Genomic DNA, 24105 nt, shown 5'->3' with positions numbered 1-24105 from the left:
TGTTTCCCCCCTCCATTCAGGTTTATGTAACATCCGCTCCCTTTGGAGGGAGGGAACAATGGAGAGACAGTGGTGAATTCATAAGATATTGGATATAAATTGTCCTGACTAGGCAAAACAAAAGAGGAGGAATAGGGCTTGGAAAGCTGCTTACACTCATTAGCTGTGATTAAAGGAACGATTCCCTCCGAAATTAAAATTTCAATATTTGCCCCGTGTCGTATTAGCTGGAACTTAACAAGCAGACAGCATTCTGGCCTTAATCATCCAATCGCCTCAGTATTCACCTTACTGGTATGAAACATGAATGGTTGATACTCTTTGTTATGCACATCCTACAGCTTTCCACCTTGAGGTGTTGTTCGCTGGATGAACTATTTTTATAGCCCAAAACAAAAAGACTCTATTCTTGTATTGGAAAAAAAAAAGCCAAGCTGGATTTACGAGGGTGAGTTTTGACTGTAGGTGAATGGAGAATTTAGAACAATTGTTCTACCAGCTACCAGCACTTCTAAAACTCACTAATTAATAAATTCTAGTCCATTTTTCTTATCAAAAATGTGGGTTTTCAAATACATTCAGTAACATCAACAACTGCAGCATCAATTGTATCACCTAACCTTTGGCAAGAAGTTAACAGACAAATTTCCTAAAATGTTGAACTATTGATTTAAACCCTTACAAATGCTTTCACGTCTTTGGTATAGGCACCAGGAAGTACATGGACTGAGTAAAGGGGTAGGGGTTGCTGTTCTGATGTGTGCCAGAAATTACAGACAAGGAAAACTAAAAAGTGGAAAAAAATAAAATAAAATAAATGCATAAGAGGGTTTGGTGAAATATGCTGGCCTGTGTTTTTACTCACTAAACAGCTGTTTTATAGCCACCAGTTCAGTTTGCAAATAAACCTCTTCTCTCTGTTCAGTTCAGCTGCACTAGGCAGAATCTCAAGATAATTTTTGTATAGGATATTTCTATTGCTAATTCAAAGGATGTCTGTTGAGCAAGTGGTCCTTCAACATGACCCAGGATGCATTTGTGTTCACACTGCTAAAGGAATGTGGCCTATATGTCCCAGACCACCTCCGAATGAGGTCTGAGCAGATCAGATGTTTGTGTGTCTTGTACTTTGTACTGGATCCCCCAAGACGCATGTTAATGCCCGGTGTGAACAGGGCCTGCTTAGAGAACATTCTGGCCAGTAGATTATTTGAACAGTTTTATTACCTGCAACCAACATTGAGTTTCTTGCAACTGGTCAACAATGTCATGTAATAAGTCTGAAGCTACTTATTTCACTCATGTTCAAGAGTAATACTAGTTTTTGTGTTTATGTCTTGTTTTGTGGATGTTAATTTTCGTACTTTGAGGAAACTTTTGAACAACTGCTCTTTCTGACTTTCAAGAACATTATACAGTGTATAACCTGTTATACAGTGAATTCTGCTTTGCTTGCGCTGCTACATTTGACAGCAGCCTGAGAATACATCAAACGTGATTTAGTTTGGTGAATGGAAACAATTTAATACATACAACAGCCAGAAATGTGGAGCCACGGGCATTGAAGCACTTTAGGACAGCTGTCAATGGCAGTTTATTTTTTTTTCTCCTTGGAAATAAACAGATTGTCGGCTCAGAGGGTTTTCCTGAGGCTGAATTCGTTTTTCGTCTAACTCAGGCATTTTTAGAGGCTCTTGTCTGGGGATAAATCTGCCAGTGCCCACAGGGATAGAAAATCTTCTGCTATATGCTCAAGAAGAGCAAACCAGAAATTTACTAGAACCTGTAGGGGATTCCAAATCTAAGCAAGGGTTTTTATACTGTTACTCTTTAATGTCACACTGAGCTGTACTCAAACATGCTTTCAAATCACTGCCAAAGGGTACTGACAGAGTATATTGACTGACAATGCCAACAGAAAATGTATTTTACAGTGATGCTTTAAGAATTTTCTATGTTTCTGCAGAAATATCACCTAAAACATCAGATTTTCACATAAATCATCAGATTACAAGAGAACCCAATTAAACAAATTAGACAAAATTATAAAATTTGGTCAATTATTTATTGAGCAAAAATTTACCAATGTTACATATCTGTGAGTGGCAAAAACATGTAAACATCGAGGATAAGGATTTAATTTGATGGTAAAATTAGAGTCAATGGTTTTCAGTCAATGGGATGACAATCAGGTATGAGTGGGCACCCTGTTTTATTTAAAGAATGGGGATCAATAAAAGTTTGACCTTCACAACATATGTTTGTGTGTAATGCTATGAACAAAGGAGATTTCTGAGGACTTCAGAAAAAGAGTTGTTGAGGCTCATCCGGCTGGAAAAATGGCAAAAACAATTCTCTGAAGAGCTTGGACTCCACAATCCACAATCAGATAGATTTTGCACAGATAAAGGCAATTCAAGATCTTTGTTACCCTCCCCAGGAGTGGTTGATCAACAAAGAATACTCCAAGAGCAAGCTGTGCAATTTTCTGTAAGATCTTAATTGAACCAGGGGTAACCTCTGAGCAACTAAAGGCTCTCCCACATTGACAAGTGTTAATGAGTCCACCATCAGGAGAGCACTGAACAACAGTAGTTGTTCATGACAGGATTGTAAAGAGAAATCTGCTGATCTCCAATAATTATATTTCTGGCCATTTACAGTTTTCTAAAGATTACATGGACAAGCTTGAAGTCTATTGGAAACATGTTTTGAGGATGGATGAACTTTTTAGTTTAAATGTTATGTTTGTTGAAAGGAAAACGCTGAAGTCCAGCAGAAGAACTTTGTCTCATCTGTGAAACATGGTGGTAGTAGTATCATGGTGTGGGCCTGTTTTGGGCTTGTTTTGCTGTACCCGGACGGCTTACCGTCATAGATGGAACAATGAATTCTAAAATCAAGCAAGTGTGGCTGTTTTTAATTGTTGGTCATACAAAACAAGACCTCAGGAGAAAGTTGTCTTGGGATTTGGGGAACTGTGATTTTTCACTAAATTCTGGCATTTAATAGACAGAACAATCAATTAACTGAGAAAATACTCAACAGATTTATCATGAATTAAAATAAGTGTTTGTTGTTGCCATAATCCCAAACGTGCTACTCACATGTTTTTACATGAAAGGCCTAAAGTGTACGAACAAGCTTGTAAGAGATCTTGCTGATAAAAAGGAAATTACTCTTGGCACTGTGTTCATTTAGAGAAAGCTGGTGCCATCTGCCTTATTAAAAAAAGGTTAAATATTCATAATACACACGACCGGGCATGATGACGTGTAAGCTAAAGCTTGGGCCTCCTGCTTTAGTATAGCCTCATTGCTTTTGTTTTTTCCTCAATCACTGCCCATTATGTAACGTGCAGTTCCAATGCTTCTCATGCATAAAGGAAGGCTAAACACAAAATTCAATGTCGAAACAAGTCTGTTGATTCTGTGTTATAAATCTGTCCCTATCTTTTGACTGTATGCAGAATAAAAGTCAAGCTTGGCAGCGTTCTGTAACCTTTGAACACACTGTGCACCTACTTTCCAAACTTTGGACTAATTTCAGCATGCTATAATAATCCCACAAATCATGTGTTACTTTAATGAAGAAAAAAAAACCCAGTATAGTCAAATGCAAACAGATGAAATTCCTGCAAACTTACAGTCTGAAACAGTATAAGCAGTCTGACTGATAGTGAGAGAATCAGAGACGTGCCACTTCTTGGCAGTCTAACAGAATTAATAAATCTAAGCTATTTCTAGAGCATTTAAAAAAATAACATGCAGAGAAAAATGAGTGGTGCTACGACACAAACGCACACAGAGGCTCTAATTAAACTCTCTCAGTGAGGCAAAGAAAGAACAGCTGTCTTAATTTTCTCATTCAACATAACACAAATATGGCTCTCACATGCAGACATGCTTATAGACACATGAGCAAGAAATTCAACAACAACCCCCCATCTCAGTCTTATACACCGACACAGACCAAACCTCAGTGAACCACGAGCCTACATCAATAAATGAACCATCCCACTGTTTGGCAGTTTTTCCACACATGCCCAGAGCAAACAGATGGCGAATGTTCTGTCTGTGCACATTTAAGATGGTACCTAAGTGGCTAGTGTGGCCTAAAATCTGTACTGTGGATGAGTCTTGCTTGAAAGTGGCCAGAGTGTACTGCTGTATGTGTGTTCTGTTCAACTACCACGGCCTATTTATGATTCATATTTCAAGGGGGAGGGCAGGCTGTGGAAAGCTGGCTCCCTGATGAAGAGAGACCTACGAATGCAGAAAAACGTCCCAGAGTGCACCCACACTCACGACGCCCCAAATCGCACACCCCCAGCTTTTTGTCACCCGAGCCAGAGAGCCGTGCATGGTTTTGCATTTGTGAAACAAAATATTGGAAAAACAAAAAGCTCCGCTTTGCTATTCTTGAAAACTTCCCGACAAAGAAAATAATTCACCCATAGTTGAGCGCTATCATTTAAATCTCCATTCTGCAAGTCACAGCTAATAACATTAAAGCTGTTGAGTGATAGTTAATGAGTAAATGTGTAAAAGTTTAATTTGTAAGTCTTTGACACTCTCACCACACTTTTTTTGTTGTTGTTATTTCTGCCATCTGTTACATCATGTAACTTCAAGGTACGCTAAACAAAGACAACTCTGGGGAATAGGCTTGGTCTTATGTTGTGTCATTGATAATGATACATTACAACTTCACACAACACCATGGTGGGATTTAAATGCCATCCGCTTACACAACACTGCCAGAAGCTATTTACTGTGGCTGTAATTCACTGTCAAATTTGCAACCACAAGTGGACCTTCCAGAGATGTGAGGAATCCTACTGACAGTCTGGGTTAAGGAGAGTTACTTGTAGATTTACACCAGAGGAGGAGGTGAGTCAGCTCTGATTTACATGGCCTCTGCAGTAAACGACACCGAGTGCAACACAGCAGAAGTGTTTTGTAGCTGATGCAGATAGGGGAAAAGCACAATACCTTATTTGAAATATGTATAAATAGATGCAGTATATATGTCCTCCTAAAGAACAATTGTTAACCACAGCAGCTGAAGGTGAATTATTACAGTTTGTCTGCACAAAGCACAAAAATGGTAGCGCAGCTGAAAAGTGATAGTCAAACTTATATACCTCAGCATTACTGTGTGCCTGTTTATATGCTACATCAGAGCAAATAAAACTCTCAATCAGCATTTTCTGGCTGATTGAGAGAAGAGCTGATACCTGACTGTGAATGGCAGGGGTTTTATGGGATTGACTCCTCACCTGCACCGCCTGCCCAATCTCAGATATTCTTCCACTCCCTCAGAAAGACTACTTTACATAATCATAAGCCATTTTGTGTGCATCATTAATTCAGTCCTGACTGAAGGCAGTTAATGGTTCCTTAGGAGAGGTGCAGGCTCTCACAGTCAACCTTGATGATTTTAACCAGTTATATCAGGCACATGCAGAGTCACATTGCAAAACGGCAGGCGGCACAATAAAGCCGCTGCAAACCCTGTGCACCTTGAGAAGTCGTCCACTTTGATGGGTTCCTTGGCCTTGTGGGGAGAGGTCACTTATAATCTAAACTGCGTCCTTGCCCATAGACGTAAACTGAAATTCCATCTGAATTTCACACTGCCACTCTGCAGTGAGGATAATCGGGGAAAGTTTTGTTGGGTGGATAAGACAGCTTTAACTGTATTCTTTGGGGGCACAGTTATGAAACCTAGAACCTTTTCAGCTGTCAAAAAAGCAAAATAAAAAAATTCAAATTGAAGAAAAAAAAAAAGAAAAAGACTCAAAGACTCAAAGAGAAATGCTTGGCCGTATTAAAGGGCTCGCAAGCTTCCAACTCCAAGAGGCATGCTTGAATGATACACAGTGACATGAGCACAGCTCTCTCCAGCCTACTGTACTTCCTCTTGGGCATAGTGCCTTCACCAGCATTAACCTCAGTGATCTCCCTTCCTCACTTTCACTCTCTCCTATCCTTCCTTCCACTCCTGTCTTTTCAAAAAAGAAAAAGAGAGAAAAAAAACAAACACAAACACTATGTCGTACCCTCAGTACATGAATCCTTGAGCCTCATGCTGCATTTAGGCCTGCATTACCTTCAGTTTACATCAGACACGGGCCCGGTTCACAAACACACAGCCCGTTATATACTTGGGACTACACTGCGGAAGCAAAGAACACAAACAGCCGCTGGCCCCCGAGCTGAAAATGATTTCACTCATTCAATATCATTAGCCTCAATAATGACAGTGTGCCAACATGGCACTACTGCCGCGAGCAAATCAGATGCAAAGGATTGTCATGTGCCCACAGACAAAAATACTGAGGATGCGTAATGTGTTTTCTCAAATCAACCTTCAGTGCTAATTTCTTAGTCAACGATCACAGATGACAAACTGAAATGTACTCGCTTTTAAAAGGAGTGACTTCACCTTTCAGTTTGTCCTGAGGTTTGGGGATTAAAAAACATGATTCTAAAAGATGCACTTTTGATCTTACAATTAACAAGTAGATCACAAGTCGAGTAAGACAACCATGTAAAGAACAAAGAACAAATATATAACAACAATTTTCATCTTTCTGTCTTCTCGGAACATGGATGGTGTGGATTTGATACTAATGCAGAAACTAATTTTCTAAATTCCTTATACAATCTCCAGTCAATAAATGTGTTCAATCTACAACCTTAATCAGTATTTTCATATAACAGACAACATTAGTTTGCTGGTTAGAGAATGGATGAAAACGTATTGGAAATATTTGTATTGCTTTTTATATTAAACTTTGTCTGTCTTTGGTTTGCGGCTGAGTCACAGGTGGGACAATATACAGAGTCGATTGTTATGGCAAATAACGCCTGACAAAACTGAATCAAGTCTGTGATGCAAAGCAGATATTGAGCATTAATGACCAAGCTCGCTGCAGATCATAATGTACTGTGGCTGATCGTGCTGAAATGTAAGGAACCCATTTTCTCACCGACACCGCATAGATTTATAATTCTGAAGTACAGTTTAATTTGGCATGCCGCCTTCTACTCTCAAAGCTTCAATATGCATTTAAAGATTTTCCATTTCATAATCATTCCTCTGCCACTTTTTCCTCCACTGTGTTAAAGCTGGGCTAGGATAAATAATGCACCTAACAAACAAGAGACACTGTGAGACATAGAGATTTCTACAAGTAAACCGTTGCCTAAATGTTATATATGGGGTGTGTTAGATAAAACAGTCATTAGTCTTCATGTCCCTTAAGGTTTCAGCGCACAAACAAGCTTAATATTTTTCCGTAAACAAAATATGAAATCTTTCATCCACTATGTCAGAATGAAAGCGACAGAATGGTAAATACTACATTTGAGCAGTGATCAATAATCAGAAGACTGAAAGGGTGGAATAAAAAGTAAATGTGGCGTCATATTAACATACAATGTTTTAGGCAAGAGCTATCATTATGCAAAGTGTCACTGTTTGTTTATCCATTTGCATGTCAGGGATGCTCTTTAATATGGAATACAAAAAAGGGAGACGACTGACTTAATATAGCTTTTGATTCAAGGATTGGAAATACAATTCATCTAATTATTTCGATTAGATCTTCAACATAATTTACTTATTATAAAACCACAATATAAGAAATTCAAGTCTATTATATATCAGCTTAAGGTACAAAAATGCAAGTACTCTTGCACTACAGAGGCTTATCTGGGAAAATACAAATTAGTTCCGCCTTTGAATGGTAGTGTGTTTGTAGTGCTTGTTTATGTCACTACTGCACAAATTAGATCTACGACCACTAACTAAATTGGAACTACAGCTAGTCCTACAATTTATACAATGTGTGCATGAAAGAATGGACGGAAGTGCAACATTTCAGGTCAACTCTTTCCCCATCACTCAACGTACCTGTCTTCCCCAATTCTTTGTGTACCTACAAAGAATTGGGGAAGTTTAAATAACAGGTTACTGTCATAATGAAAAACTTCTGTAAACTGTCATCAATCTCAAACAGGTTTGACAGGAAGGGATAAGGAAAACAAACCATACATCACTTCTCTGTCATGTATTAAAGCCTAAATCAAAGGAATTTAATGGCCATCATTCAAAATCTGTTTTAACTGGATCAGGAAATTTAAATGCTGAATGTTTGTGAACGTTTTTGGGCAAGATTTGTCAGTAAACAGTTCAGACATGCCCTACCTATACTTCATGCCAGTCTTCATACTTTGCTCGCTGGAGGAAGGCACACTCTGAACAGAGAGTTGTCCCAGACTGCGAGCCACCATCGCCACAGCTCTGAACTTGCTGCGGGTGCCTGTGTTGGGGCTGTTGGCATTCTGTCGGTTAAGCCGGTCCTCCGTGGTGCGGCTCACTCCCCCTCGATGGTCCGTGCACACTAATGACACCTGCATGGTGGCTTCTGGCCGACTGTCCCGACCGCAGACTCTCCAATTAAACTCTAGATGAATCAGGTGGGGCAAAACTCCCAGAGGTTAAGTGTCTGAGGATCCTCAGAAAAGCGTGAGGCAGTTCAGTCTGAAGGATGCTGTTACTCCAAATCGAGCTGTGCCTCTGTTCGAAATCACTGCCCCGTCTCTGAGGTGACGGACCAGGTCACGATAGAAGTGTAAAAGGGGTGGGAAGGCAGATGAGAATGTATGCTGATTAAGTGAAAACAAAATCCTGTCAAAGGAAGTCCAAATCCAAGCAAAACATTGTAGCCTCTCTGCCTCAGCTGGTATGAGAAATAAATGTGCAATCACTGCACTCTTCAGACACATTAAATGCAAGTCCAGTACAATGCAATGGATCAAATAAAAATAAAAATCTTCTAAAAACCACAGGAGGTATTAATTTTACCTCTGCGAGTTGTTCCTTGATTGATTCGAGTGTCGTCCTCTCGCTTTATCTATTAATCAGACGCTCAACAGAAGCTGACCAGCAGATTAAGAGTCTTGCAATTTCCTTTTAAACTGAGCTCAGCGCTAGAGATAACACCTCTTGCTGTCAAGCTTCAAGAGTGTTAACGCATAGATCCACACAAAGAGATGGAGAACAAAACGCGACACAGTTCCAGGAGGTTTTCATCTCCCTGTCAAAGTCCGCCTTTACAATAGCGCTGGCTGCTGCATGTTCTGCTGACTACTACCGCATGTTAGTAAAAGGTCAACCTCGTATTCACTTCCCAGCTCTGACTGTTGCCTGGATAAAACTTACATCTGTATGCCTTGTGCTCGGCATAGAGCGGCACGGTGCACACAGAAGAGAGATGGGAGGGGGGAGAGAGAACGAGAGAGAGCGAGAAAGAGAGAGAGAGAGAGGGAGAGAGAGGGAGAGAGAGTGGGAGAGGGAGGGAATGTAGTGGGAGGGATATGAAGAGACGCTATGAGGTGGAATATTCAGAGAGCCACAGCTGCGTGAGAGATCCAGGCATTGAAATCTGGTGTGTTTACAGCAGCTCTGCGAAGAAAGGGTAGTGCAATTTTTGTGCTCATCTTTGTCCGTCTGTTGCCCCGCAGTATGTTTTAGTTTATTTCTGTCAGGAGAAAAGTGGGAGGCTGAATGCTCAATGGTCAGGACTTTGCAATAGCCTATGGCCCCAGAAAAGGGGGCTCTCACGTGGGTGTGTTCAACTGCCCGTGAAATATTCATTACGTAACTATATCTGTGACAATATGTCAAAGACAGACATGTCACAGTGTTTTTGTCCAGACAGCTATATTTCTTGTCCTCAATCTTGAATACTCTTCAAGTGTGCAGAATTCTGTTTAATCAAGAGTGAAATAACTAAAGTGGTAAAATAAAACTACCGTGTCATTTGTTATTATTATTAATTAGAAATTGATCTGATTAACAAGGTACTACTTAAAAGCTACTCTTAGGCGAACTGGGAGGTGTACATGTAAGAGTGAAGAGTACAAATATGATAATGGGTGGAGGTTGAAAGTGAACACCACAGTACAGTAGCTAGACTCAATGCAACAGTGGTTGCAGAGTGATGAGATATTAGATGAGACGCACACTCCCAGTAATACAATACTGAAGCTTATCTGAGTGGACCGGCTACTGTGCCAAGGAGATAATTAAAAGAGATCCCATCAGTAGCAGACATGTATAATAAAGCAGTCGAAGAAGGCACCATCATCAAAGGAATCCAGCCAACATGCTGTTGCGAACTGACAGCCTTATTCTTGGAGCTATGACCTTTTGGTCTCCTGGACTTAAATAGAACCCTGAGGGAAAAGGTGGTTTAATTGACCTGAAATCTGATTTCAGTTTCACACTGTGTAGGGAGAGCGTAGAAGCAGAGTTCAATAGGATCTTCTGAATGCTCCGTCTTGTAACAAAGACAGATTGAAGAAATTTAAAAGGGACATCCCAGTGACAATATACCAAACATATTTAATGTATGTTTGGATATCAGTCTCAACAGCAGCAGCAGAAGCAGCCTGCAGGCAACGCTGATGGGGTCTTGAATTTTTGCAGGGGCATGTATTTTGCTTTTGTTCAGGGTGATGGGAAACCCATTTTGGGCCATTCCCTTCACCACCTCTGTGTGCTCATTTCATCAGAGCAGTTGAGCGTGAATGCAGAAGTCTGACCTGACGTCCCCTTAGCACAGGGTATGGTCCATGCACTCGCCACCACTGCCGTGGAAACGTGATGCCACAATTCACGCTGCTCTGCTCCAGGGCCCCCAGGAGTCGTGACATGGCGAAGGTACTTAGAAGTGGTAGAGGCCAGGGACGGGAGCTCAGTCTGTACAGATACAGTGTCATCCTTGTGATCTGTGCTAAGCCCACATAAAAAAAGCCTGACAAAAACAGCGCCAGTTAGATATGGGAACATGGTATCAACATTCAACTCAAACGTACATCTAACAATATTTAAGGGGGGGGGGGGGGAGTAGATTATTTACGTACAATCTTCATCCTACAGCATATTGTTGAGGCTTTTGCATCCCTGCCACAGATTTTCAGGGTTACAGAAACCATGTGACGACTGAAGTCTTGTCATTACCACACCGTAAAAGTCCTTTGTTGACCCTTGATTTATCCATGTCTGAAAATCTACACATTCATTAGCTGGTGTGCAATGCAAGGTAGAGTAATCAATACAAGCACGCCGAGAGGCCAGTGATCCATCTACTAAATGTATTGACAAAGCAACCATCTTTAACGCGTTGTTTCTTCTGCCATTTCGTACAGCTGACCAACTCCCACCACCAGATGCAGACTGCACTGAAACCGTCCCGTAAAATGTCTTCAATAAGAATTACACCACATGCACTAACGCCTTGTGCTTATTAAATACAGCAAGAGCTATAAACTGTGATAGTATATATATCAAGAGTGAGTAAAAAATATGCTCAATCCAATAAATCATGCCTGTCACACTAACTGTAATTTAATAATTCATAACAGGCACACCTGCCAACTTGCTTCAGACTGACAGCATGCGTTTCATTCCTCTTGACTATATCAGGGAAACAAAAACAAAAAAGGACCTAAAGACCAGATAAACAAATGAGAAGATCATTAAAGATGACTGACACCTAATCACTGCATGATGACATGTATGGTTCTCTTGAAGAAATCACAATGTTGGCAGGCGTAACTGTGAGCACGCCTGACAAGACATGTTGTGGGTCTACACCTACTGCTGTCAAGTGAAAAGATGTTTAGGGAAACCGTTTACATGTCTTTTGTTACAAACCTCAGACCCTGTTCCACATTATGAACATGAAACACTCCTGCAGCGGAGGACTTTCATCTGCCTGCTACTCATAACCAACACATCACCTCTGTGTTTAATTCATTACTGAAGTTTGCACTTGCATGACACTTAAAACTGCACAGGAAGGACGCATTGCTTCCTGGCCTGGTAGGGAACCCATAGTCAGAGTCAGTTTGGACAAATACTAACACTTTCATCCAGTCTTTCATACACGCTTTCATCAGGATTTATTTTCGCAACACTATTATCAAGCGAATACTGGCCTAATATATGAGCTGCTTAGTGTTCATTCATCACCGTGCGCTGGAACACATTCTCAATGAACTTCTATTCATTGTTTGTCACAAGATAAATCAGTCATAGCGGATGCTGAACTAAAAATAAGAAACTCTGATCTTTACATAATGTCTTAGAGCGCTGCTGTTGAATTGCTAATTAGTGACATTGTGTTAAGGGTGCACACGGTTGGGTTACTCAGAATGTGCTAAAGCCCAAGCACAACTGTTCTTTTACGATAAAACGTAATGTCTGTATTAATGCAGTAGGAAACAACTAAACAATACCTGCAAACCAAATCTTTTTGGTTCCCTTTTTTAACAGTGGACTCAGTAGCTATTTGTTATGGCAGTGCTGAGCAAGTCTCTCCCTTGTGTTGGAGGTTTCACCTCCTTGCCTAGATTAGGCGTCTGATTTGTTGTCATCCAAAAATCTTAAGAGCCTCTAAGCTCATTCTGACACATTACCACTGAGTGAACGCAGCAAACTGATAGGGCCTTGCACCTCATTCAATGTGTGGGGGAGGAAGATGAGAGAAAAGCTGAAGATTCACAGAAGAATGTGTATTTCCCTGATCACGACTACAGTTGAGCAAAAATGAACCAAAACCAACTACAGCACACTTTTCTTTCTTTTTTTTGCGAGAAAGCGCACATGAAGAAGAAAAACAAAAAGACTGGAGGACAACATTCAGATTCAAATTCACCATGCAGCCCAGTAGCTGCAAGTACATGCAAATGGCTATGAAAATAGGCTGAAAAATGTATTCCGCTTATTGATAATACTACTTTATTTATTACCATTAACACTACAGAAAAGTGCAGAACACACACACACAAACATACATAATCAAAATGATTGGTTTTGTTCAGTTCATCCTTGCAGCCCTGGCCAGAAAGATGAAAGATTAGGTCATCGATGAGGCCATGCTGTCATGAAGCCTCAAGAGTCAGTCCTGCTTGTAAAGGAGTTTCAGTTCAGACAACTGACCTCTCACAAACTATGGCTCAACTGCAGCTGAGAAGCCCAGTGGAGGAGAGAAGAAGACAACTACTTTAAATCAACAGAGCGTCAGACTACTACTCCGACCACAGAAGTACGGTTGGGTACTGTCATGAGCAGCAATCCTTCGCCACAACCGCAGTATTAGCTCTAAAAATAGGCACTGGCTTTCTGAATCAATTCAACACAGACAGTCTAGACAAAATACAAAGAATGCCCTCAACCACTGAAAGGGGAAAAAGGACTCCAAAATTGACATTTGTCACAGGAGTGAGTGTCTCATGCAGTGTGTCACTAATTTGCTCTCTGGGGCAGACTGGGTACCTCCGTCGAGCTGGGACTGGCAAATGAACTGGCATCCAAAGTTGCTGCAGGGTGCTGGGCCTGATCCGTACAAGCTCGTTTAGTCCCCCATGGCTTTCTGAAGCCCTCTGTAGGAATAACTGCACAGATAAGGATTCCTTTGAAACAGCATCCCTGAGATGAGGGAGGCAGAAGAGTTTGTGTGTGTGTGTGTGTGTGTGTGTGTGTGTGTGTGTGTGTGTGTGTGTGTGTGTGTGAGAAAGGGCTTAAGAGAGTTAATGGAAAGAGATGTGAGGTCAGGCAGATTGACAGTGTTGATCGACAGATGTGGTAATGCTTTTTTAGCAGCTTAATGCATCTGGAGGCTGTTTCTGAACATTTCTAATGGCTGACTGTTTAATCAGTGTAATGAGGACGTAATTCACTCAAGACAAATATATTACAATGCTGTCTTTCATAGGTGATTTTAGCATCAACTGCTTGTTTATTTTCTGTACTTTCATCAAATAACTACCAATTACTGATCTGAATGAGCTCAACTGTAACAAAGAGGTATTGTAGGTTTTAAATACCACTCAGAAATACAAAGAAATGTCAAAAATTTTGTCTGTTTAAACGGTGATTCTGGGAATTCCTGAGAAAAGAGAAGAGTGAAGAGAGACGCAGGTCACATCTGTGAGCGGCGAGCGCTGCAATTCTTAATTCTCCAGTGAACATGACAGAATCCCCGCAGACAGCAGGGCTCAGGAGGAGTTGTCATGTCAGCAGTCCCTGCTGACATCTAGCAGACGGAGAGCTGAATCAATAAAAAAAAAAAAAAAATAGAGGACAGGAATCCCTTGATTTTATGTAACATAAAAACACAATAATCCTGCTCAGTGGAAGATCCTCACGCCTGCCTATGTGTATCTGTCATACCTTAGGTAATGTTCGCACGGAAAAGCGTTATTCCGATGCACATATTTTGGTGGAAGGATGCACATGCTTTTGGCATCCTGACGTACTGTATCCAGAGTGCAGAGTTGAAACTTGAGTTCAAATGCTGGTTTGGTTTATTTGACTTGGGGTATTTACTAATAAGTTGGTTTAGTCTGCACGTCCCTAGATTGGAGAAGCAGGCAGCTGTACCGGCACAAAAGCTAAGCAATATACTGCTGTGGACGGGGTCAGCAACAAAACATGCCACGTAAAAAAAAAAGCCCCACAGCAGCCTAAAAGAAATTACGAAAAAATCAGTACCAGTTTCAATTATTGTGTGACTTGGTGGTGTTTTTTAGACTAAAACAAACTAAGCAGCAGCAGTAATATTACCGTTTTTGTCAGAGGAGTCTGGTGTCTTTAAAATAAAAACAAATACATGAGTGCATCGATATTTAGTTTGGAGTTTAGTGTTTCTATGTGCTGTACTTATTCAGTTTGAGAAACAATCTCTAGAAAGCAATAAAACAGACTAGATCTCGTCTCTGTTGCTACGGCGTTACTAATGGTCGGACTACTTCCTGGAGTGGTAAACATCGCACACATTCACTTCTACTGACGCGACTAATTGTTTTCCAGCTGTTAGTCATACCCCATGTATTGCCATGGAAACGGAGAACAGACTAACAAAAAGTTTTGTATTTTGAGGGCGAATTGCCCCCAATATGAATACATTTTGATTACATATTTTATTTACATGGTTACTTGTTATACAATCGCAATATTATGCGAGAGGGTGTGCTTTAACGTGATTATTGGCACGACAGTGATGCGGTCAGGACCGAGGAGCTTGCGCTGAGGTCTGTAGGCATCACTGAAGTCACACCCTCTCGTGTAATATTGCTTAAGCACAGCTACCTGCTTCCCAAAGCTGGGGATGTGCCTATCTCCCTCACTGACTGTGGAAAAGTACATTTTACAACCCTACTTCAAACAAACAAAACAATCTCTTGCTGTAAATAATATTTTTATTGAAATTATATCACTAAACTGACAAAGGTATTGTATACTATACAGACAGACTGCACGCGAATAACCATTTTCTGTAAATCTACAGGTATCATGAAAGCCTTGACAATCCACAACTTTGATGACTAACAAAGATTATGTACATTACCTCATCACTTTATAGCAAATGCCATTTGAACTTAAGTTTTTGATGGTTTTGTCACATAAGCACTGAATATAGGGGGTTAAACTGAGCTTATGAAACAGATGGTTCCCATTTTATTCTTAGCTGCTGAGTCTGTGACTCTGAATGGCCTCTACCTGTAGAACACATAGGAACAAGGCAGCTACTAAATAAGGCGCTCAGACTGGTGTTATAGCAAATCCCCGACCTCGACACTCAGAGGCCAAACCTTTTTTCTGCCTGAAGTCTCCGTCCACACTAACACTACTACCTGAAATAAAGGAGTAATCTGTGAGGAAATATCAGGCAAAACAGATCACAAAATACACAGATGTTACACCACGAGGAACAAAAGGAAGTCAGAGTAATACAGAAAGGTTTTTTAGAACATTATGAGATGAGCTCAACTATCAAGCTCAGAGAAGTAGATTTAGCCAGGACGGTTATATAATTAAAAAAACAAACACGAATATGAGCCATAAAAGCATCGGAGAGACAGACCCAAAGACACTGACATGCCTTTAGCTGATCTGTCTTATCAAAGGCACAAAGCAATGAAAAGAAATATGCTTCAAATGTTTAATTAAAGGGAGTAAACTGACAAAAAACCCTCCAATTTCAAATAATATCTACTTTATACAACACCTGCATCAAAGCAAGGGCCTGGTTTTGCTTCATTTCTGAGAAGTTAGTCAAGTGTGAAACAGAAAACTTTCCTTTGCATAAAATTTGCTGCGGCCACAAAACCATAGAAATGTACTAAAAGCTTCGGTAAAAGCAGCATTATTAAGTGCAAAGTTCCAAAAACAAGGAAAGCAATATCTTTGCCAGTAAACATTTAAACATGCAGAACATAACATCTGATTTGGTTATGAAACCAAGCAGTTTGGGATAAATGTGCTGGATGTTGCTCAGTGACAAATTTTATGGGATGCAAAAGGACAACAGCACAGCTCTAAAGGATCTAAAAGGCTCAGGACAGCGGAGAGGCCCTCTGACCTCCTGTCACTACTGGGTATTCATTAGGAACAGAGTGATCCTGGCAGCCTCGAGTGACACACACTAATACACATACACAGACTCATACTTTAGGGCATAAAAGAAGACGGGTTGTGACACAAACGAAATAAAGCAGCTGAGAATAACATTAAAAACAGAGGTGAAACATCATCAGTTACTATTCAAAACAAAACATTCACATTTTTTGCAGCTAAAATTCAGCAGTATGAAGGAGATGCTTTCACCATTTAAATAAGGAAAATAACCACTCTGGGGCCAATGTTGTACATGGGGAATCAAGAACTGCTACAGCAAATAGGAATAAAAAAAAAAAAATGACCCCTCTCATAATCACCATTTGAACTGCCATCTAACAAATGGTGAGTATTGTGATTCACTGGAAGAAGATGCACTTGATGAACAATTCTCTCAAGATTTTGGCTGCAACATATCACATAAAAGCAACATTAACGCGCATGAGTGACAAGGCTATGTCCTCCTGACATTCAAGGATGTTTTTTTATGGGTCGTCTGACATAAATCAAGACATCAAAGTTTAATATATGGTGTAACACAACCAAAAACAAAGGCTTACAAATTAACGAGCTGCAATATTGTAAGCCCAGATGAAGACACTTTTATGTCACAATGTAGTATTATTTAAGTAAGAGTTTCACTTAAACGGTAACTTCGAACATCTGAAACAATCATGCACTAACCCAGATTCTGATCATTCAGTTGAGCTGCCAAACATGGCTGCTAAATGGAAGTGCAGCAACAACAACAACAACAACAACAACAAGCAAAACAAACTAGAATTGTGTAATCCCTGGCATTCCCATCACTTGCCACGCCGTGCCCAAGTCACATTTCTGACTAGAACATTTTGGCAAGCTGTCAGACTAGGCCAGCCAGAGATAGCTCAAAGAGGAACTGGAGAGGTCAACACTGGAAACGAAATCTATATCACTCCAAATACCTAAACATCATCTCGTACACTTGCGACAGAGATATTGCACGGCCACTTCTGCAGCTCGCATCAGAGCAGCAAGACAGCGAGGCAGTGGGTTTGAGGTATAATCGTGGATGAACAGGTTAATCTGCAGCCCATTCAGCTGTATCCAGCTGCAGCTGTGGATAGGAGTCTGTTGCTAAATTTAGCCCTTGAGTAGGGGATCGCCTGAAGAAAAACTTCACAGTTGCCCGAGCTGACACGCACGCTGCAGTGCCACTGAGAAAGAAAAATAAAATAATAACAGTTTAAAGTGGCTCAGTGCAGATTTGTCTTGTCATCAGAGTGTTTATCTGAGAAACATAAGATAAACTGCATAAGTGTGTGAATGAGAGAGAGCAAGAAAGAAAGAAAGACAGAAATAAGGACAGAAAGAGAGAGAGAGAGAGAAATGTGCTTGAATAATGCTTTGAAACTAAAGCAAATAAGTAACAATAAAGGGCATTCCTCCACACTGCCAGCCAATTTGAGGCAGCAATTTTAAATGGCATTAGTCATCTCTTGCACAAGTTTCCATACCAGGCTGTGCACAAAACAAAGTTATACAGTCTAGTGTAGGAGTGCAGAGTGTGATGCTTTCAATGTGTTCAGTGACTGCATTATGGCATTAAAAGCAGTGGGAGGCAAAAGGAATGTGTACTACAGTTTCAACTGGGCTGCTACAGTGGAACATCAGCACCACCTAGTGGAGATCAGGCATTATTAACAAGAAATCTAGCTGACAAGAGTAATTGTGACAATGTTAATTAATTAATGAAGAAAACAGTGAAGAATATATATTATAATTATCCACAGTCCATGGTAATATCCTCAAATATCTTGTTCTGTCTGACTAACAGCTCCACACTGTTTTTTGCCCACAATGCAAACAGGAATTCCAATAAAAGTTTCCGATAAATTATGTGTAAATAGTCTGCCCAATTTATCTACTAAACACTGCAGCTGTCATTATGAGACGGTAAATGTAACGTACACATACAGCATACACACATTATAGAACTTGAAAATACATACTGCAGCTTACTTAGCAGATAATCAAAAGTAAGAGGTGTGTGAATGCAATTAAGCATCAAACATCGAAAGACATTTTTGTCAGGAGACAGTAGAGACAAAAACTGAGTTCAGAACAAATGAATATTGGCGTTACATTCATCAGTGGATCATAAACACAATTTGAATACATGTGAATGCTTCTTAAATGTCTGCTGAATGCAGAAAAGGGAATTGTTTGCTACAGTATTAGCTATAGCAACTTTATAATGCAGTTATGTGTCGACTATTCATGTGACAGCTTTGATATTTTTCTGCCCCCTAGTGGGCAAAAGCTGATTATTGCAGCGTTAATAAATATACCTCAAAGCTTCTCTCTAATTGATGGGATCAAAGCAATTATACAAAGATTTAGAAAAATTTCATTACAAATGACTATTATTATTGTTATCGGACATCAAGGAACAGTTATAGTAAAAAAAAAAAAAAACATGGAGGTCATTACCATGTCCATTAGTGTTGAGTCGCTCCAGAAATCTATACTCACTCAGCTTTCCTCCACATAAATCAGGAGACACAAGGCTTCCTGTCTCAGCTCACTGAACTCAAGCTGGCTCCTTTACCCCACCGCCTGGCTCTTTCAGTCGGAGGACATGAATACGAGGGAAAGTTTTCCGGTGTCTAAATGGGCCTGCTGAGTAGTAGTATTTTGTTTCAAGGGCAACATAATGGCAATATTTTTTTTTTAATTAATTTGACCTGCATGCTATTTACAACAATAAGAAAATACCTATAATCAAAATCAGAGACATTTCATTTAAGATAATTAAGGGTTCAGCACCACTAATATTCATATTTAAACAATACTAGAAAGACCGCTCCTCATGTCTCAGTGATGTAATGTCCATTATGTTAATTTAGAGCAGGGGAAATTAAACCGATCCTTTCCTGAGCGGGAAAAATAACAGCCCCTTAACAGCAAAAAAGTATTTCACATTGCGAATAAAGCCAGTGTTGATATTTGCTGAAAAGTGTTTGTCTGCAAAATAAAGACAACAACGTTTTAACCTGTATTTATTAGAAAAGGTGTTACACTGCTAAGAATGGTTAAATGTGGCTTGGTGGTGCTGGCCCGCCTTCCTGACCACACACCTGAAATAATGATGAGCTTTACTCAGGGGTTGCATGTACTTGCTGACCCAGTTGCAGCCCATATTACACAATTGCAGGTGATTACAACACAAGAAACAGGACTTCTTCTGCTGGATGAGCTAATGCTCTTGTGGTAACGAATACCAATGACTGAATACATCACCACGAAGAAATAACATAATACACTTAGATTTGACACTGGACCTATTTGATTGAACAGTGCAAAATAAAAACTCAGATAAAAGATAAACAACTTAAGTGGTATCAGTATTGATAATTAGTGTAGGAGACTCTTTGACGTTAATTAGTAAAAACCTATTGCAATACTAAACCCCCATTTTCACCATGCGTGCTCACAAAGCTGCACCCAAGTCCGTCATGGGCCACTGACTGAGCTTTACACAACAAGCAAGCAACTATAGGCAAGGTAACATACCAGCGGTGGTGACATCCAACACTGCCGGCAGATGACAGTAAAAACTTGGTCACCCCAGACGTGGCAACAGTAGCCAGCCATACCTGCGTTCTAGTCACTGGTCTCGGTCAAAAACAACAGCAGCCATGCCTGTGCGTGATGAAAGCTATCCATGTCCACGACAATAACAACATCACCTTAACGGCTGCATTTGGCAATACAACAGCCGCTGAGCCTGCTGCTCTATCAGTCCAACAGCCCATAAAATAGCTTGTTTGGTTTCCTGACACAGCGTTGACGGCATGGACAAAATGAGCAAATGCTTCAAGTTTTATCGCTTGTGAGATAAAACGCATTAGAAGGGCCTAGATGAGTATCAGAACCCTTTAGGAGTAGAAAATAAATGTAGAAACGTGAAAATCCAAATCTTGACCCTCTGATTTTGAACTAAAGCTTGGCGCACTGATGTTGGAAAACGTTACAATATTTTTTTTACATGCAGTAATGCCTCGGTACAGCATTGATAGTAATGTGACAATATGTGCATATTAATGTAAAAACCATGCATTTACAAAACATCTCTTTTATGAGTTAATAAATAAAGCCCTTTATAAAGTCCGATGTTTTTTGCATTTGAATGCAGTGGGTTTCAATTGTTTGCTTACAAGTTACAAAAGTTAAAAAAAATTCTCCGACCATAAGGGAACACTTAATCCTTCATATAAGATTTGGTTTTCACTGGGTTTTAAAAATTTAAAAATGCTAGGAAGTGGTAACACTTTAAACCACAATTTGAATTTGTATTACAAAATAATAGCAACAAAAAAAACTAAAAATAATATCTAACCTAATATTATTATGGGTAGTGTACCTCTCCACGTGATCAAGGGGAAAAGGAAAAGAAAGTCTGAGTGAGATTTTAAGGGGCCAGGTAACTCCTTACGGAGCAGTCTGTCCTTCCCATGTAGTTGGGCAAATATGCCACCGACCTAGATGATTAAAATAAAACCTGGGCCCCAGTATCTTTGCATGAGTGCAGTCTGACCAGAGGACAGAGCAAAACCGTGGTGATATTAACAAGGAAGAGGCAGATAAACACTTCTCATCTGCGTATATGTTTTTGGTGACCACATTTATCAGAACAAAATCAACAAGTTAAAAAACTATGTTTGATGACCAGCAGAAATCAAAAACACCTATGTAATCGCACACACCTGTTCAGTAGTCCCTCAGGTCCCTGACCTCTCTGACCACAAAGCTCTGCTGCTCTCACCTGCCGCTTCTCAGCACCCACCGCTGTCCTGGTCTGGGGAGTAGCTCAGTCCCTGTCAAGCTCTGCCTCTCTCTTACCTGTACTTCATGCCTGTCTGATAGGACACACACTCCTCCAGGGCCAGGCCGTTCATCTTCAGGAAGTCTTCCATGTTCTTAATCTGAGCGGCGACTCTCTGTTCCCGGAGCCTCTGCAGCTCAGCCTGGTCGGGGGGCCTGGTCGGTGGCTGATTCAGCCCCTGGTCCGAGTGGTAGCGGTTGATCCCGCTCCGGATGCTGTCACTGTATGACATAGACAGCATCTTGCCGCTTCCACTGCTGCTGCTCTTCCGAACACTGCTTGGCGCTGCCGGTTTGGGGATCTGCAGGTTTTCAGGAGGACAGTAACTGGACTTGCGCCTGCCGGGAGCCCCCCGGGAGCCGCTGGCGTACCCTCCCGCAAACATGCCCCCCCTCTCCCTCGCCTCCTCCTCCTCGTGATGCTGAGGCGACCCGTGCAGTGAAGAAATAAAGTAGTGACACGGACGGTGCGAGGAGACGGCAGGGAAAAGCCACCTCCTTAAATAGCACCTGCTCCCACGAAAAAAAACAGCTCTCCTGCTTGGGCAGCACACGGCCATGCATAGTGTAATCAGAGTCGCACAACATTGCCCAGCACCACCCTCCCCTGACAGGTACACAATGGCAGGGTTACACTGATAGGGAGCATTCAGGTGACTTGCTGGTGATTAAGGAGCAGGACGAAAGAGGGCACATGCTGTCTGCAAAGGGGAAGCATTTAAACATGCACCAAGCAACAGGAGGGGACACTTCCCTGCTCTCACCTCAGATTCTGACTGGACTAATGAGGAGAGCCAAGAGACCAACTTGCTAGGAGTAGTCCACAGTACAATTGGCACAAGAACTGGTCACACAAGCAAATTCGGACTGTAAAAAAATAGATGAGCACAACAAGGACCCCCCCCCCCCCAAAAAAAAATCCTCAAACAGCTGCACAATATGCATTTTCCACAAATTATTAATGCAAGGTTGGGCTTTATTTCAGGTTCAAGGGTTTAGAGAGCTTCAGCCAACTGTGTTTCCCTTTTCAAAAAGTATTTGTTTCAATCACTAAGACTCATCTCTTCTTGTCCCACTCTAAAGTTACTTGATTCCTCATCCACATCTACAAAAGAAAGGGTGCTGAAATGAATCAACAGAGGGCAGCATTGTGTCAGATCCACCATTACTACAGGAATGTAACTTAATGCCAAAGGAACTCGTGAGCACTGACCACAAAGCCACTTTCTAGGTAAAGACGAGGTATCACATTAAGAATAGCTATAGTAATGCATTATTGAATTTGAGACATAATATTTAAATCTGCAAAACAATGTCAGTTAAATATACATGATTTCAATTAAAAACAATTACATACAGTAGAAACACTGAATAAATGGTCATAGCTGCTCAAAAATAGATGATAAAACGCTTTAAACAACCACTGATTCTCTTATTTTTGTATTTCAACATAATACATTTTGATTTCATTATAGATAAATTGTTCACAAAATATTAATATTAGAAAGGATGAAGATTGTCTTTCCAGACATAAAAGGTCAATCTGAAATAATTTTACATTAACATATTAATAAAGACAACTTAAAAAAAATTACTGAAATAAAACTGCAATTCCACAGTTTATCCTACAGTCTGTATCCTCAACAAGACTTACTCTCAGTTTGCGTCATTGTCAAATGTAGACTCCCTTCTTTCTTACCACTAAGGAAACTGTATTTCACTGCTGGTTTAAAATATAACTTCAGCCCAACACTCTATTGGATCTTTTAAAAATCTGTTGACATATACAACACTTGAAGAGCACTTTCTTTGCATCCATTACATCTCATTGCAGAGCAACAATAAAACCAAAACCTCCATTTAAAACCAAGATTTAAAACTAACACTAAATCTCACATTAAGTATTTAATATAACACACACTTATAAAGACACCAATAGTATCTGAAATTATGTTATAGGACAAAAAAAAGATTAGCCAAACCCTTGATGTCATCATGACTCAGTCTCTATTAATTACAAATCTCATTAAGTTCTTCCAAGCAACTGGTTTCCTCACACGCAGACAGAAGATATAAATACAGGAGGAGACTTCAGGCTAGGCAGCATGCATGCACACACCCACACCCACTCAACTCCACCAACCGCTCACACACCAAACATACCCACAATTAAACATACTCCTGATGTGGTCATGAGTGCAAATCTTTCCTCAAACTCACCCGGTTTCTTGGAGGTCGGCTCATGAGCGGATTGTGGGGTTCCTGCCTGCTCTTATAAACACACTGCAGACAGCGATGAAGCAGGTCCACCCAAACTGGGAGTGTCTTACAAGGAAATGTCTAAACCAATTAGGTAATAAGAGAGTGCATCCCTCCCCTCACCACTTGGACCATACTCTATTATCTCAACCAACACCTCTCCTCCTCCCCTCTCTGTGCGATCTCATGGAAGAAATCCATTTATGTCGTTTAGGGGCACGTCTTGTTTCTGCTAACCGCAGCAAATAATATCAGCCCTAAATTATTCACCAAAGCTTTTGCACTAAAAGCATCTGATTGTTGTTCCACAGGAAAGAATACTAAGAGCTGGACAATAATGAGTGGCTAAGTGTTGTGTGCACATGAAACACAAACACAACGTATCGAGCAAATATAGACTGTATGTGTACACACAGAGAAAAACATAAACGACCATGCTTGAGTACTGTCTAACCAAGGCATTTTAGAAAATCACACTTGCAGCATCTCTACCTCTCAGTA

At 40.6% G+C, this 24105-nt stretch overlaps 1 protein-coding gene across 5 annotated transcripts in view; it reads right to left on the bottom strand.

Moving 5' to 3' along the window:
• The window catches only part of kcnab2a (potassium voltage-gated channel subfamily A regulatory beta subunit 2a), an 83144-nt gene that overhangs the window by 23929 nt on the left and 35110 nt on the right, over window positions 1-24105 (bottom strand). The window contains exon 1 of one of the 5 annotated variants that reach the window (XM_069146038.1): window positions 21364-21731. The exons of 3 other annotated variants lie outside the window; for them this stretch is intronic. In XM_069146038.1, the coding sequence (XP_069002139.1) occupies window positions 21364-21731 (368 nt within the window). Of the gene's footprint in view, window positions 1-8217; window positions 9241-21363; window positions 21732-24105 lie in introns of those variants that run through there. One more of the 5 variants, XM_069146046.1, reaches the window with a different exon arrangement.

This window comes from Embiotoca jacksoni, unplaced genomic scaffold, assembly GCF_022577435.1.
Source record: "Embiotoca jacksoni isolate LCO1_2020_lvr unplaced genomic scaffold, fEmbJac1.0.p SCAF_1, whole genome shotgun sequence".
Lineage (NCBI taxonomy): Eukaryota > Metazoa > Chordata > Actinopteri > Embiotocidae > Embiotoca > Embiotoca jacksoni.
This window is presented reverse-complemented; position numbering and strand designations above follow the sequence as displayed.